At 50.3% G+C, this 15,315-nt stretch overlaps 2 protein-coding genes across 10 annotated transcripts in view; both read right to left on the bottom strand.

The window, feature by feature from the left end:
* CEMIP (cell migration inducing hyaluronidase 1) overlaps positions 1 to 10,959 on the bottom strand; it is a 112,219-nt gene extending 101,260 nt beyond the window's left edge. For 2 of the 3 annotated variants that reach the window (XM_068695286.1, XM_068695288.1), the window contains exon 1: positions 6,978 to 10,895. The gene's annotated coding sequence lies outside the window, so the exon portion shown is untranslated. Of the gene's footprint in view, positions 1 to 6,977 lie in introns of all 3 variants that reach the window. The other variant, XM_068695287.1, reaches the window with a different exon arrangement.
* The window catches only part of LOC137862850 (inactive cell surface hyaluronidase CEMIP2-like), a 53,412-nt gene extending 39,561 nt beyond the window's left edge, over positions 1 to 13,851 (bottom strand). For 4 of the 7 annotated variants that reach the window (XR_011100555.1, XR_011100554.1, XM_068695281.1 and 1 more), the window contains exons 1-9: positions 13,712 to 13,851; positions 13,532 to 13,633; positions 10,865 to 11,365; positions 6,311 to 6,451; positions 5,635 to 6,196; positions 5,198 to 5,367; positions 4,704 to 4,892; positions 4,185 to 4,354; positions 3,105 to 3,314 (exon numbers count right to left, since the gene is read on the bottom strand). Coding sequence is in view for 5 of the 7 variants with exons in the window: in XM_068695281.1 (XP_068551382.1) it covers positions 3,105 to 3,314; positions 4,185 to 4,354; positions 4,704 to 4,892; positions 5,198 to 5,367; positions 5,635 to 6,196; positions 6,311 to 6,451; positions 10,865 to 11,365; positions 13,532 to 13,633; positions 13,712 to 13,775 (2,109 nt within the window). In the remaining 2 variants the exon portion in view is untranslated. The remainder of the gene's footprint in view (positions 1 to 3,104; positions 3,315 to 4,184; positions 4,355 to 4,703; positions 4,893 to 5,197; positions 5,368 to 5,634; positions 6,197 to 6,310; positions 6,452 to 10,864; positions 11,366 to 13,531; positions 13,634 to 13,711) is intronic. The other 3 variants (XM_068695283.1, XM_068695284.1, XM_068695282.1) reach the window with 3 other exon arrangements.
* Positions 13,852 to 15,315: the final 1,464 nt, after the last annotated feature.

The raw sequence follows: 15,315 nt of genomic DNA, 5'->3' as shown, positions 1-15,315 counted from the left end.
AGGATTTAGCACAAGCCTCCTTTGATGTACAGCTTTATGAAGACAAATTTAGAAATCCTTTAAATGTGAATACTAAATCAGGTTAGTTAAAGCACCAACTATTTGTTACTAAATCTCACTTAAACCGAACTTTGTACTTCACATGATCCCCATCAGCATATTTATTCACTCTTCAAGCATACCAAATTCCTGTTGACGTCAGTTAGAGTTATGTCCTTGTAAAACTGCAAGATTAACTAATATTAACCCATTTGGTTATTTCTGTATGCAGAGGGATACTTGAACCTAATCCATTTCAGATTCATATCCTGTGATTAGCACTTAATGGCCTACAACTGTACGTAACAGCTGGAGTCACAAACACTATAGTTTCTGTAAGTATTTTCTACTGGAATTTTCTACTTCTTTCTTGATTTCCTGGCAGTTGTCCCTCAAGCATGTCATCTGCTGCTCTTGTTTCAGCCTCAGTGAGGTGTTTGAGTTAAAAAAAAGGCAGCATGCAACGAGGCACCCAGCTCTAAAAGATACATTTTTGGAAATCCACTGAGGTTCTGCATGCAGGTGCAGTAGCTTAGGGTGAGCTACAAGGAAAATAACCAAGAGCCTACATGCAGCAACACTGAGAGAAAGTGTCTCTATCAGTTTAATCTCAGGAATGCAGGTAGGAAACGGATTTAGATCGAAATGCAAGTGCTTTTGCCAACCTGCTAAGAACAGTAAATCTGACTACTCATATCCTTCCAAATGATGGGCAGGAGCCGCATGAAAGATTATTTTTTGGAGAGAATTGGTAATGGCAAAATGCCTGCTGCCATAAAGGAAAAAGTTTCATTCTTATAGATTTAGCTGAAGTTCAACTAATCTGTGCTTCAGAGAAGTCCATTAAAACCAGACTTGTATCCAAAGACAGATTTTAGCTTTAATTAATACAATTTGTGACAGTTTCAGAAACACATGGTGGCTCTGAAAACCTACACACATGAAATTATATTGATTGCTTTTCTATAACATTTTAAAGACCATTTACATTTGCACTTAATGAGGAGAATCCATGCTCTTAGATCAAAACAGAAACAACTGAATACTCTCAGCACATCACAGAAAGAAATTAGAGGCTTGGAAAGGAAAGCCTGCCAGCAGCACTGTGACATTAACAGTAGCATATTACTGTATGTGTCAGCATGCAACATTGTCCACAACACAAGCTGCAGCCCTGTTGGCGTGTCCAACACCAGATGTTTAAGATGCCTCTAAACACTGAATTATATATAGTCCAGCAACACAATATAAGTGACCTTTAGGCACTGCAACTTTATACATGTAAAAGACTACAGTATTCTGCGGTAAGTGTGACGTGTGCCAGGGAAGCGAGCAGCATGTCACTGCCTGCTTTCTAACCACAGTGAGTAACCCAAGCTGCCTGTGCTGCTGCCGTGGGCTTGCAAAGTGGCACAAGGCTGGCACACAGGAGAAGCAAATGGGAGAAGAGCCTCGCACACGATGCTGCGTGACCCATGCACAGCACAGCACAAAGCACAGCACTCCCGTAACGTCTGAAGTTACTTCTGAAGAGGAAGGGGGAAGAGAAACCTGTCTGGTCTATTCTCAAAGGCTGAAGTTACATATCGTGGTGCAAAAATGGATACTCACCTATGTTATTTAACTGTCATTATCTGATACAGTTGCAGTTCTCTGGAACCGCAAATTATTTTAGTTTATTTTAAAGCAGGGCTTTTTAATACGCTGTAATTACTCTCAATGAGTGCATTGCAACCACATGATTCTTCCACAGAATCACTTATTTAGCCTTTGCTATGAAATCTGTCCATGAATTCATGGACTCAAAGCCACCCCAGCCTGGTTGCTGGTGGCCTGGATCTCACACCTACTGAATCCCACATACCCCGCAAAACCCTTGATAACCTCTCTTCTGATAAAGACCTAGGGAAAGACCATCATTCTTCTCAGGAATAATATTAATGTAAGGCTTAACTTTTCATTCCTGGCAGGCTTCTGCTATTCAAAGGGTGTAATACTGATGTGAAGAGAAAGGGAGTTGAAGTGTATCTACACATCCTGTGCAAGTCTCCTGCCACCTAAGGGCTCTGTCAACAAAAGCAGGTGCTATAGCCAGAGTGAATCACATATATGAGAAGGTAATTAATAATATTGAGTGGTATGGACAATAGAAACACTGTTCAAGACACATGAAATGTGTCTCAGTTGTGCAGGTCCAGTATTGTAGTTTTACTAACACCTGCTTATTGGTGGACCCTTTTAGGCAAGGGTCCCACCAGAGTGTATCTATGTCATTTCTTACAGAGCTTTATGTCCAGAGCTGAGAAATGTTGCCAGGAAAAACGTGGGAGGTCACGAATAGTTCTGGGAGTGTCTCTGCCTAAGCACACATCAGGTGAACGAGGAAATGTCCATGAACATGAAAATACCACTCCAGGCCCTACAGAGCACACAGCAATTGGACGTGTCGGGACTGGATCAGGAACCTGTCTTTTCCAGCTGGGGCATGTGTGTTTTTTTATTTTTTTAAAAAAAGTTCCTCTCCACAATGCCCTTGTGAAGATCTAGGTCAAAGCCAAGTTCCTGAGGGTTTTTTCTGGCACTGAAGTGGCCATTTGGGTCTGCACATCTCATATTGCATTCCCTTTGTCATGTGCACAATTTTTGGATTTGTTTCACATTGCCCTGACTTGAACAACCCTTGTCTTTTTTATCTCCATTGCAAATAAGATCTATTGCTTCAGTCACATCCATTAAAAGCCCATTGCTTTCATTTTAAATTAAACTTTGTATGATCACAAACTGTCCACAGTAACCATGACAGAGATTTCACTGTATCTGATCACACCATTAATAATATTAATTACCATGAGAATATGAAGAACCTGAAATTCAGTTCAAAGAGCTGCACCACCAGAACAGCAGTCATAACCTGTCAAATGAGGTTGACAAGTCAAGACATCTCTGAGGGAAAAGACATCTTATTTCAATGTTCTGATTTCTCTTTGCATCACAAATGGCTCTTACTGTTTAGCAGTGCCCTAAGCAAAGAAATTAACTCGGTACTAATAAAATGTGTTTCCTACCAGCAGGCCATGAGTTCCATGTATGGCAACACACCTAGAGAAGCAGTGGTGGATAGCCAGGTTATCGAGGTACGTTGGGCGGTCGTATCCTCCTCTCTCATCCACATCCTCAGCCATGTGAAAATGCACAGGGTAACTGCCCAGGATTTGCTGCCCCATGTTCTTTAATTCCACTCCTGACATGTGAACAGAACTAAAATTCCTTAGGATCTGTTGAAAGAAGTGTAGGTCCAAGTAAGGCGTTGCAATATAAATAACGTGCTAAAAGAAAAACACTTTTTTTCCCCATTAGGCAATATGTTTGCAGTACAAAACAGGGCCTGATCCCAGAAGGAGGTGCCAGCTCCCTGCTCTGACTCACAGCAGCACCTGTGGAGAAGCATGCTGGCGGCTGCGCACCTACAGGTGTGGGGGTGCCAAGGAATAGCTGCCAAACAGCACGTACAGCATTTAGCAACAGATAACAGCACATAAATGCGTGACACAGCTGTGGACAAAATACTCCTGTCAGCTACAGAAAGGGACAGCACTTAGCAACAGGCTCTATTTCCTGAAAGCTTCATCTCTGTCAAGTGAGTTTAGGTCAGACCTGCCCAGATCTCTGATTTCCACTAATTGGGAATGCATTTATCTTACACAAAGCCCCTGGAACAGCAAAACTTTGCACGTCCACCAGGAACACCTGGGACAACCCAGAGAGGGCTAATCCCAACTGGCAAGACCCAGCGCTTATCTGAGCCACGAGTGGAGCAGGTTTGCTCTGAAGGAGGCACAGCTACTTCAGCAGCACTTTGCGACCTGTGTAACTTCACACCGCCCCTACCAACAGCGATGGAGCTAAAGAACCCCACTAGCCTGGAGAAGGGTATGCTTTGGGATATGCAGAGAACAAAATGGCACAGCCTCACTGTAAGTCTAGTTCTGCAAAATAGGCCAACAAACTTTCCCCATCTTCATAGGCAAGTATTATTTTTTTACCCCAGACACAATGGTAGTTTCAAGCTGCATACTGCTCAGTTACAAACCAGGGAAGGAGCTACCTGAAACAACCTACAGGCACGTGCATTAAAAATTACTCACTTTAATATGTCCTCCAAATGTGTCAAAGGAGAAAAACTGACATTGATTTTGTCCATAGCAGGAGTCTTCCATTTCTCCTTGAATAAGAATATTTCTAGTCAGAAGACCAACCTCTGCCCTCATATCGATGCCATCTATGACTTCTCCGATATGAAGATAAAGTGGGCTGCCTGTAAAAATCAGAAACCTCTTATTCATGGGGAGCGTGGTGTCCTTGTTATTGTGCTGTTCTAGGCAAGTGCACACCTTTCATTTAAGCAGTCACCAAGTTTGGGACGTGCCCTGTATCTGATCCACAGGAGATCAGCCCTTCCCCTGGCTTCTATAGGGGATGGCTGCCTCAGGCCAAATTTTAAATCCCACTATGATATCATGGCCTTTCAGCTCTCCTACGACAAGTGTCCACATGGGACAAAAATTAGCTAAAGAGATAAGTAAGTGTAAATGTAGAACATAAAAGACACAACAATGTAAGTGTTTACAACAAACAAGCAGTTTAAAAAAAAATAATAATCATACCATCAATTTTCACTTGATTATTTTTACATTCAGGGCAGGGAAGGAGATTAAACTCTTCAGCCTGATGCATAGAATAATCTGTGCTGGCAATGACAATCCTGTCACCAGGTAACCAACTTCTAACATCATCCACTAAATGAAGAATTATCCCTTTAGACACTTCCACTTTAAATCCATTATGAGGCACCCCTGAAAAACGAAGCAATCAATTATTTTACAGTTGCACACGACGGAGTCCTACAATTAGTCCAAGTGCTTACCGATTTAATTTTTGTCTTGATAACTGTGTGCAACAGAAGCGCTCTGGCCATTAAATATGTCAGTGTCAGCTCTTTGTAGGCAGTTAAATGTTACATCACGGGAGTACTGCTGTTAGCATGGTCACCATGCATAGGGGCACAGCTATTACTATCATGGCACAGTTCAGATTTGTAGCCGGCAGAGAAGACTGAGCAAAGCAGCAGAAGGCGAACAACGATGAGGAGCCACTAAACCTTTAATCCATCCACTGAAAGCAGTAACAGTGAAGCGGGTGCCATCGTAGGTCAGGAACTCCCTCTGGGCTACGGCGAGCCCCGTGGTCCCGCTCCCGTGATACTCCCTCTTATCTTCAGCCGTGGAAAGCGCATCCCCTCCGAGGATCCCCACCAGCGCCCAGGGCTGCCTGAAGGACACCAGGAGGGAGCGGTCGGGCAGGCAGCCCTCACACACATCCCCTCCAAGCTCCGGGGCCCGGAGGGGCTGCTCGGAGCCCCGGATTCCCCCTCCCTCTTGCACCGAGCCCCGTCCCGCGCCCCCCGTCGGGGCTCGCCCCGCGCTGTCCCGCAGCCGAGGCGCCGGGCGCGGAGCTGTCCATGGTGGCGCCGCGGGCCCGCCCCGCCGAAGCCCCGGGGGCCGCGAGTTCGAGTCCCGCACCCGCTGCTCGCCTCACCTGTAGCCCAGCCGGGCGATGTGCTCGCTCCGCAGGCGGTCCCGCAGGAGCAGCCGCGTTTCCAGCGTGAGGCTGCGGGCCGCCGAGTCCCCCACGGCGGCCGCCACCACCCTGCCGGGGGGCTGGAGGGCCAAGAAGGCGAGCAGGCGGCGGCACTCGCCGGCTCGCAGGTGGGTGTCGAAGCGCCCCGCAGCCAGCACCCGCCCCGTGCCGGCGTCGAGGATGCGGAGGTTGAGCCCGCGGCTGCCCCAGCGCTTCTCCGAGGTGTAGCGGCCGTGGCGGAGCCCTCCGGGGTGCAGGGTTTTGTCCAAGAGGCTCCAGGAGCGAGGCCGCCGGCCGTGCAGCTCCAGGACGCCGCCGCCGCCCACTCCCACGAATTTCTGCCCGAAGCCGGCCACGGCCGCCCCGTCGGCGGCTCGCCCGTACAGCGAGATGGTGGCCCGCGAGCCGTAGGGGCAGCGCTCCGAGCCGATGTGCAGCTCCCCGCCGTCCTGGATGAGGATGTAGCGGGCTCGCAGGGTGATGGGCGGCCCGCGGGGGCGGTCGGCGAACACCAGCTTCCCTGGCGAGCGTGGGGAGAGCAGCGGGGTCAGGGGGCTCCCAACGGTGGGGACGTGAAAGAGGGGACCGGGAGGCGTCCCCCCACCCGGCTGCGTGCGTCCCCTCCATCGCTTACCTCCGTCGCGGATGACGAGGGAGTGGAAGGTAGCGGAGCTCTCCAGGCGCAGAGCCGCCCCCCGGCCCACGACGGCGGCTCGGCGGGTGTCGGAGCCGGGGTGCCACGGGGAGAGGTGCGGGGCGGCCCCCGGGCACGGCCCTGCAACAGACGGGGGCAGCGGCAGCGGCGGCGATGCGCGGCGGGGCGCGGCGGGGGCGGAGGGGCGCGGTACCGACCTGCTGCTGCGCTGCCGCTCGCTGCTCCGCGATGTGTCCCGCGGCGCTGCCGGCACCGGGACCGGCTCCGGGACCGGCTCCGGGTCCGGCTCGAAGGGCAGGGGGAGCCGCAGCACCCCCGGGCTCCCCCCGGCCGCTACCTGCAGCCCGCAGCCGCCGCCCGAACACGTGCGCGGCGCCTGCTCCTTCTCCGCGGCTTTGCACGGAGCCGGCGCCAAGACACATTTTGCTTTGGGCTGTGTTTTTTTTTTTTTCCCTCCTTTATTTTTTTTTTTTCCTCCTCTTAACCTAGCAAGAGCGAAACCAGAAGCAACCTCCTTTCCCCCGCTCCGCACGCAGCGTGTGACAACCCCGACAGCAGGACGAGCGGGGAGCCGGCGAGGAGAAAACCCCAGCGGCAGACGGACGAGAAGCACCGGCGAACTCCGGCCGGCGAAAAGACCTCTTACCTATTGCCCCGGCAGCGCCGAGCCGCAAACTTTGTACGCCGCCTCTCGGGAGCTCCCGACCCGGGCTGCTGGGCAGAGGCAGGCGCAGGCAGCTCCCGCTCCTCCGCTCCGGCTGCCTCCCCTCCGCCTCCCTATTTATATCCATCTTCCAGCCGCCGGCGGTGCCCGCACTGTTTACAGCAGCTCCGCTGCTGGCTCCTCCCAGCTGGGGACGAGCCCTCCAGCCCGGAGGTATATCTGCGGCCGGCGCCGAGATGCTCGGGGCCGGGGAGATCCCCGCTGCCCGCCCGCAGAGGTCGGCCCCGGCCCCGGGCTGTTGCGGGGGTCCCCCAGCTCCCGGGGGTCACAGCGGGTCTCCGCCCGGGGAGGGCTCTGGGGGTTCCGTGCAAGCCCGCAGAGCACCCAGCTGGGCTCAAAAGTGTGAAGTGTGGGGTTCAGGGGCTTAGAAACTGCCCTGGGAGGGGCAGGGGTTGAGGCACTGCACCCCCCATCTCTCCCTGCAGCCCCCTGGCACCTCAGAATGAATCAGGAAATGTCTCAGGTTGGAAGGGACCCTGAAGGTCGTCTAGGTCCAAGCCCCCTGCCATAGATACCTTTCCACAGGGGTGTCCTGTGCCAGGCCATCCTGCAGCAGGTAGCTCTGAGAGCACCTGAATCTAGAGGCTGCAAACGTCCCCCCAGACAGTGGGGGGGGCAAAGAGGTATCTGCCACATCACCTCACCTCACCTGACCAAGCTGTAGTCAGAGCCCGCAGCAAAAGAGACTAAAACCCTTCCCTCTAGAAGGTGCTCTGGCAGGACGCAGCTTCAAATAAATCTGTTTGCATTTATCCCCATGGACTAGGACTGTTCCTCGCCCTTACGGGCTCCAGGCTGGCCTCCAGTCTCCACGCACAGGGCACTGCCTGCAGGAGGACCACCACACACACTTCTGCTTTCCATGAACTACAACACCACATTTTTTCCTAGGCTCTAGCACAACTGAGCTTCCAGGGAACACATAAATACAGGTAACTGCTTATTGCAGCCACTGCCACCTCCTTCCCAGAGCTTAATCCCTTGTCTCTGCTCTGCTGCCCAGCATCCAGCGGCAAGGACAAGCCAGAAGCAGGCGAGCAGCAGTGCCAGCCACTGCTCCCACCCAGGGCCAAAGCCAAAGAGGTGTGAAGCCACAGGTGCTGCTGATCTCAGCGACAGTTGTGTGCCATCATCTGGTCAAACCGTTCCAATCTGTCACCCCTGAAATTTATTCTGGTGCAGGATTTCTTCTGTCGGGGGGCACAAAGAGGCTATAGTTATGTTAATAAGGAGCGAGTGCTGTCAGACAAAATATGAGAACAGACTGGGAGCAGGGGGGTGGGCGAGGGGCACGGCCGTGCCCACGCTCCCGATGACAGCTCCGGAGCAGGAGCAGCACTCACTTGTGCTGAAGGAAACACATTTGCTCTCCTACACCCTGCTCTGGGACTCAGGGCGGTGCTGAATCAAGATAAGCATCCAGCCCAGAGAAACACATCCAGCCGATACTCCCTCATGACAACACTCCATAATACAGGGAAATGCTAGAGCTGCCACCTTTGCTACCGGCTGTTCATCTATCATGTATTGCTGGCACTTCTATTCCTGTTTCAAATAGCTTTTGGCATTTTCTGTCCAAAAAGCGGCATTAGTCAGTACTGTGCCTCCTTCTTATCTGAACATGACATGTATGAATATGGGTCATGGGAAAGCAGAGCAGCTATCAGAGGTATGGTAGGCTGTGCTCATTTTTTGGAGAAAGATTTATCTACTGGTGGGAGCCGCAGGCAGGACAAGACAAATAGGAGTGCTTTGTCTTAAAACACACTAGTTTCTCTGAATTCTGAGGTTCTAGAAGTGTAGAATTGGAGGTGGAAGAGAACTTGAACCTTTATTTTATAGCCTGTCAGTCCCCTAGAAACCTCATATATATTTACATAAAACATTTACTCTGCAAAAGATTTCATAGACTTACAATGTAAATAAAAGATGACAAGGGTTAACCTAACCTAGTAACAGCGGAAATAAGTGTAGTACAGGCTTTGGGTAGTGCTAAATTTCAGGCAGGCCTTGCAAAACTATTAGCAAAGCCAAAAGTGACTCTATTTGACAAGGGCCTTTTTTTGAACAAGAACTCAAAATTTGTGTGGTGTGAGCACTGTTTAAATCCTTCAAAGCCATTTTCCCCCTGTAGTCTCAAAATCCACATAGCTGCACTGCTCTGTTATTTTTTGTTTGTTTTATAAGGCAAGAATAATTCTTGGAGGCGAATTATTTCAGTATCATTTTCTCCTGAATTGTTTTCTCTGACTGAGGAGGAGAATTACAAAGCAAATGAGACTGGATGTATCATCTTGTTTTTCTGAAGAGTCCCGTCTCATTTTCAGGAAAGCACAGAAATGCTTGTTGTTATCTGTATTTTGGTGCATGCGAGCTAAAATCTTTTCCTTTCATTCCTTCCCAAGTTTCCTTTTTGTGGATGATTTTTGCTTTGCAGCAGTGCCAGGCCGAAGCTTACACAAGAGCGCTCCGTTACAGGGCACATCCTCAGCGCGAGCCCGTTCCCAAACATCCTCACACCTGCAAGTGGGAAATCATGACTAATCCTCACTGCCTCAAGCACTCTGCTGGGGTAGATCTTCCTTGAAAAAAAAATAAAAATAAAAACCCTGAGCCTTCCTCTGAGTGTTGTTACAGATCTTCCTTGAAAAAAAAAAATAATCCTGAGCCCTCCTCTGAGTGTTGTAACTCTGGGTTATAAACTGAAGTTTATATTTCTAGCAAATAAAGTCGGTCGTCTTCCTCTGCCTTAACGGGCTGCCTGGTACGAGGAGATCTCTGCCATCTCCCGTCTCGGCTTGCTCCGAAGGCAAACGCAGCCGGAGCCTTCCCTAACAAACCCCGGTGGCTGCCGAGGCTTTCAGGCGGTACGGAACAGAGAAGCTGCCCCCACGGCAGCCGCCCGGGGGTGCCCCGAGGGCCGGGGGAGCTCCTGCAGGGGATGGATCCGCGGGGCTGCACCGCGGCCGGCCGGGCGGCGTCGCCCTTGCACAGCCCTGGCCGCCCAGCCTCGGACCCGGCCCCGGGCCTCTCAGGCCCTGGCCCCCTCAGGCCTTGTCCCCTCAGGCCCCGGTCCCTTCAGGCCTTGTCCCCCCCTCATGCCTCGACGCCCCCCGAGCCCCTGTCCCCTCAGGCCTCGATGACCCCCAGTCCTCAGCCCCCTCAGGTCCCGTCCCATCCTCCTGAGCACCCAGTGCCTGAAGGACGCAGGCTGCCACCTCCTACCTTACCCTTAATTAAACAAACGTTATCAATGAAGTTTTCCTGCTCCTCTTCCTGGCTGTATATTCTGCCATCTCTCACTTTATTTATTTTGTAATTCTTCCTAGATTTTATGTTTTACCAAGCAACGCAGCTCCCTGACACGTTTCCGCAGGCAGCCCCCAGCTCCGAGCGGGGCAGCGGGAGGCGTTGGCACAGCCGTGCCCTGGGGAGCCGTGGCAGCACACTCCTAATGCATTAGAGGTGATCTCTGAGGCAGAGATCAGCCTGGCAACCACACCAAGCTGGGTACAGCACTACCACAGCTCGGCTTTTAGCGCCGGTATCGATTCCCACAGACCAACACAGCTCACAACCAATCCATGGCTCATCGGCGGCGACTGCCCTCCACACGCCGCCCCAAAGGCTCCTCTTGTGCAGACTGTGGCTGCTGCCAGCCACCTCAGCACACACCTCCTGCCTCAGGCTGAGCACCTCAGCCCTCATCATCGCTCGGCAAAGCACCAGGGCCTGCGCACCGAGCCTGGCTCCCACCTCAGCCCCATCGACGTGACAGAATCCAACCCATCTCCTCCTTATGTACCTACCACTTTGCTCCACTTGGGGCTTTACGGGCGTTTTCCTTGCTTTCAGCATTTGCTTCTTGAGCAGAGCGAAGACCTTGGACTGCTGACTTTCGGAGAGCACTCCCATGTTCCTGAGCAGCTGAAGCATCCTGTGCAGCAGGAAAGGCTTCAGCTTGTGCTGTGCCAGCTTGAGAGGACTGACATGAATTTTGGGCAAGTTGACTTCCCGATCACAGTGATAAAATCGGAAGAGATTCCAGGCCAAGCTGGGTCCAAAGGCATCCATTAAAATATACCTGGAGAGTTTAAGGAGCATGTCACAGGACAACTGCTTTTCTTGTGATTTCTGGCCCAAGTTCTGGCTCAGCAAACTTCTGCTGTCCTTGTGACCGAGGGCAGAGCTGCTTCTGAGCAGGCTGGAGAGTTTGTGTGAGCCCACAGTCCCAGGAAGGGTTTTCTTACTGTGCAGCAGTCCTTTGTACTCCATATCCCACCAAGAACTGTTGGGATTCAGGCTATGCCCTGAAATAATTATAAATACAGCAAAACCTATTAAACAAACAGTGAAGAATCCTGGTGGGCTTCTTTCTTTTACACATAAATATGTACATAGACACTTTTATGAATATTTCACTGTATCCTTGGATACACTACAAATTGTTACACTACTTTGACAAACCAGCTGTGAGGTTCTACAGGTCAAATCCATAGAGAGATTTAGAAAAAGGCAGATTTGGGGGTACTAAAATGTGATATTTTTTTTTTCTTTTTGGTGGTGGTTGTTGTTTTCTTTTAATTATAATAATATTTTCCCTAAACATTATGGAAAATACCCTTATTAAACATATACACTCCAGAGTACACAAATTCCTTAAAAACAAACAAACAAAAAAATCAAAATGGTATGTTCTACTCCATATAATTTTCTGAAAAACGTTAAGAAAAAAAAGTAATTCCTATTAAAGACTCTAATAGCCTTTTTCTTACATGACTAAGAAAGGAAAATTTACATTCCCACTGTGCCATTCCCATTTTGAGCCCAGCCCCAGGGCCTAGCACAGCCTCCAGGTTTCCCAGAGCTATAGGCTGGGTCTCAATTAAAGGCTCCATTCTGCTTCCCAGGTGCTCTCCCTGGTCTCCACCTGCTGATCAAAGCCATTATTACCCTGATGTAACGGGGTTAAGCTGGGGCTCAGAGGCCACAGCAGCCTCCTCCTGTGGATGAGGTACTGACTGCTACAGGAGACTCTCTGGAGCTTATGTTTGTATCTTTTTGTATGTTTGTAACCTTATGTTTGTATCTAAGGCAGTGCTCCCTACGCAGCACTCCTTCATCCAGGCAGAGCCTGAAGGTTCAATTTACACCCTGAGAAACGATCAATAAAACAATTAAATTCAACATCGGTAGGCTGGGACTTCATAAGTCGGACTGCAAACATCCTGGAAAGCTCTGCTAATTAAAAGGGACAAGGAAGGCAAAACTTGGCTGCATCATGCCCGGAGTGTTTGAAATAGTTAATGGCTTAACATAAGGACATACTGCTAAATGCTGGAGGTCACGTCCTCGAGCCCTGGAATGTGCCTGCAGCGCTCGCTTTCATTTCTAAGCAGCGGACAAAATTTTTAAGAATGTTCTATTTCCTAGAGGTGGACCCCAGTCCAGCATGTCTTAGAAGCTTCAAATACTTTTTATTTGATTTCAAGATTGGAGTTAAGTAGTCGTGACTTACCATCCATCAGGTTAGTTGTGTATTGTAAACATATTAGTTAAATGTTCTAGTATTACACTGGAATTTTATATAACAAACTGCACATTTATGGTTATAATTCACTGAAAGATAACCCTGTATTACTTAGAAACTGCAAAATATGCCTGCTAGGACTATATGGCAGTGGATGATTCAGGAGTAGCATCACAAAAGCGGCACTTTGCATCCTTAGTGCATCTTTCATTCAGAGCAACCCGCAGACACTGCAAGAACCCAACTCACACAACCCTGAGATCAATTTGGTTTCTCGATAGGCACGCTGAAGCAGGGGGCAACTAACAGCTCATGCCAGCTCCCCAGAGGAACAAGGAGAGAGAGAACGGAGGCACCAGCTGGGTCCATGTCACCCACCCGTCCCACGTGGAAGCACTGGGGCGAGTGGCTGTGCCGCACGGCTGCAACCTGCCTGGCGCTGCCCTGGGACAAAGGGAAGGGCTCGGGGTCAGCCCAAGGCATCCCTCCTCAAGCATATCCAACAGCAAAGCGACCTGAAGCACAAGTTTCATTAAACCTCTAAGCAGGTCTGCAAAATTTCTAGGATAAACTGCTGCGCAAAGCATCACGTAGAGCGAGCACAACTTTGGGCTGATGGCTTGTCTTCAAAGACAGCCCTTACATTAAAAAAGGCCTGAGGAAGTAAAGAGGAAATGAATCAAGGGTCCATTGCACGTAGTCACCTCCAAAGCCATAATCAAACCGCGCCACCTATTAGCTGGAAACCGGTCTCAGCTTCCCTCCCACCAAGGGGCGGTGAGTCCAAGCAGCTGCGATCCCCCCGCTGCCCCCAGGCTCCAGCACGGAGCTCGCTGCCTTTCTGGCAGCCCCCAGGTGGGCTCTAACAAAATATTCCTCCTTCCTCCTCCTCCTCCTCCCCAGCACTGCCCACCCCACCGCCGGGCACCCGCGTGGGGACGGTCACCGTGTCTCTGCTGCCTGCGGACACTCGTCTCCTGCGCCTCTGGCCGTGCGCCCAGCACCAGCAGCACCAGCAGGATGAGGGCAGCGCTCCTCGGGGGGCTCCCTGCAACACAGACAGGGGGTTGGCCGCCCTTCTGGGGCTCCCCCCGGCCGCTGGTCCCCGCTCCCGGCGCCCCCTTACCCGGCCCCATGGCTGGAGGCGCAAGTCCCGCGGGCGCGCAGGGGCCGGCTGCGGGCAGCTCCATGCCGCGGGCAGCGCCGCCCGGCCCCGCTGCGAGCCCGCCTCCAGCCAGCGGGGGGGATTAATTTTTTTTTATTTTTTTTTCTTGCTGGGGGCAAGAGTCAGCCGTGCCCGGAGCTGGCTCAAACGCTTCAACTTTTTTGGGGAGCAGGGGCTTTGGAAAAGAGAGGAAAAGCAGGTAATGCTGCAAGCACGGCGCGCACTGCTTGCTCCCCAGCCAGCCTGCAGGATGGCAGAGCTCAGCTGCACCCCCTCGCAGCCTGCCCTCCTGAAACCCCAAAGATGCACATGTACCTTTGGAAGAAGCAGAAAACAATGTAAAGTTAAGACCCTGAAGAGGTGAGGGTTTGGTTTTGTTTGTTTTGAGAGAGAGGCAGCATGCACGTTACTCTAACTTTCCGCAGAATTAATTTGGTTACTGCTGGAACCCAGCCACGAAACCAGGCACTGGGGAAACAAAGCAGCGCTCACTCTGATGCTCCGAGCTTGTCCTTTTCACTGTCATAATGAAGTTCTGAGACCCAAATATTACACATCTGAAATATGATGAAATTCACTTTGAAATTCATCCTGATTTAACCTAAGAATTACTGCAGGACTTTGAGAGCCATGAAGGAGGTAGGTTTGGGGCTTGACCTCGTTCCCAGCAGCAGCGTGCCCACCACCAAAGAGCTGTCCTACACTTAGTGTTGGGAGGACAAAACGACCACAGTTGCAAAACAACAAATTTCAGAGCTAGCACAGATGGTGAATCCACAAAGAAGGGAGGTTGGATATGGAGAAGTTAAATTGATTTAAATAAGATCATTGATTTACATTCATGAGAATGGACCTAGGGAAAAAAGATTTGCCAGATGAGAACAATCAAGTAACCGCAGGAGGAGAGGGGACTGGTTTTCTATTTCTATATTTAGCATTACTTAGAAAAAGCAAATATGATACAGGATTTATAAATGAAGCGCACGATACTGAAGTGAATTTACACTGAAGTGTAAATACAGGTTTGGGCATTCAGAAATCTGACAGGTCAGCGCCCTGAGCAGAGCTGCCACATGCTGCAGGAATGACAAAGAACCGGAGGAAAAAAAAAAATGTAGCAGAAGCAACAAGGGTAACACATCTCTGTGTGAACAAATACAGGCTAAATTTATAACAGTTACATAAATTTTAAAAAGATGCGCAAACTCCTTCAAAAATGTCACCTTTAAAGTTGTAACAAATGTTTTCCTCGGGCTTTTTCAAGTACGAACGTTAGACAACTGCTGATTTAAGACCAGACGCTCCACAACTTACCTTCCTGAAAAGAAGCTGTACGTCAGGTACTGCTGCACTATATAAACAAAGTTAGCAAGTCACACAGGAAAAACGGGGGAAAAAAAAGTTATTTACACTCTTGGAAGACCCATTGCATAACTTATCCAGGCATATACAGCCACTCTCACAGTGACACCTTGGTAGCTCTAAAATATGCATAACAAGTTCTTGTAAAGGCCCACATTATACATTTAAATGAGTGAATGTTAGCAGTTTGCTGGAACAAGCTA

The sequence above is a fragment of the Anas acuta genome, chromosome 12, assembly GCF_963932015.1.
Source record: "Anas acuta chromosome 12, bAnaAcu1.1, whole genome shotgun sequence".
NCBI lineage: Eukaryota > Metazoa > Chordata > Aves > Anseriformes > Anatidae > Anas > Anas acuta.
This window is presented reverse-complemented; position numbering and strand designations above follow the sequence as displayed.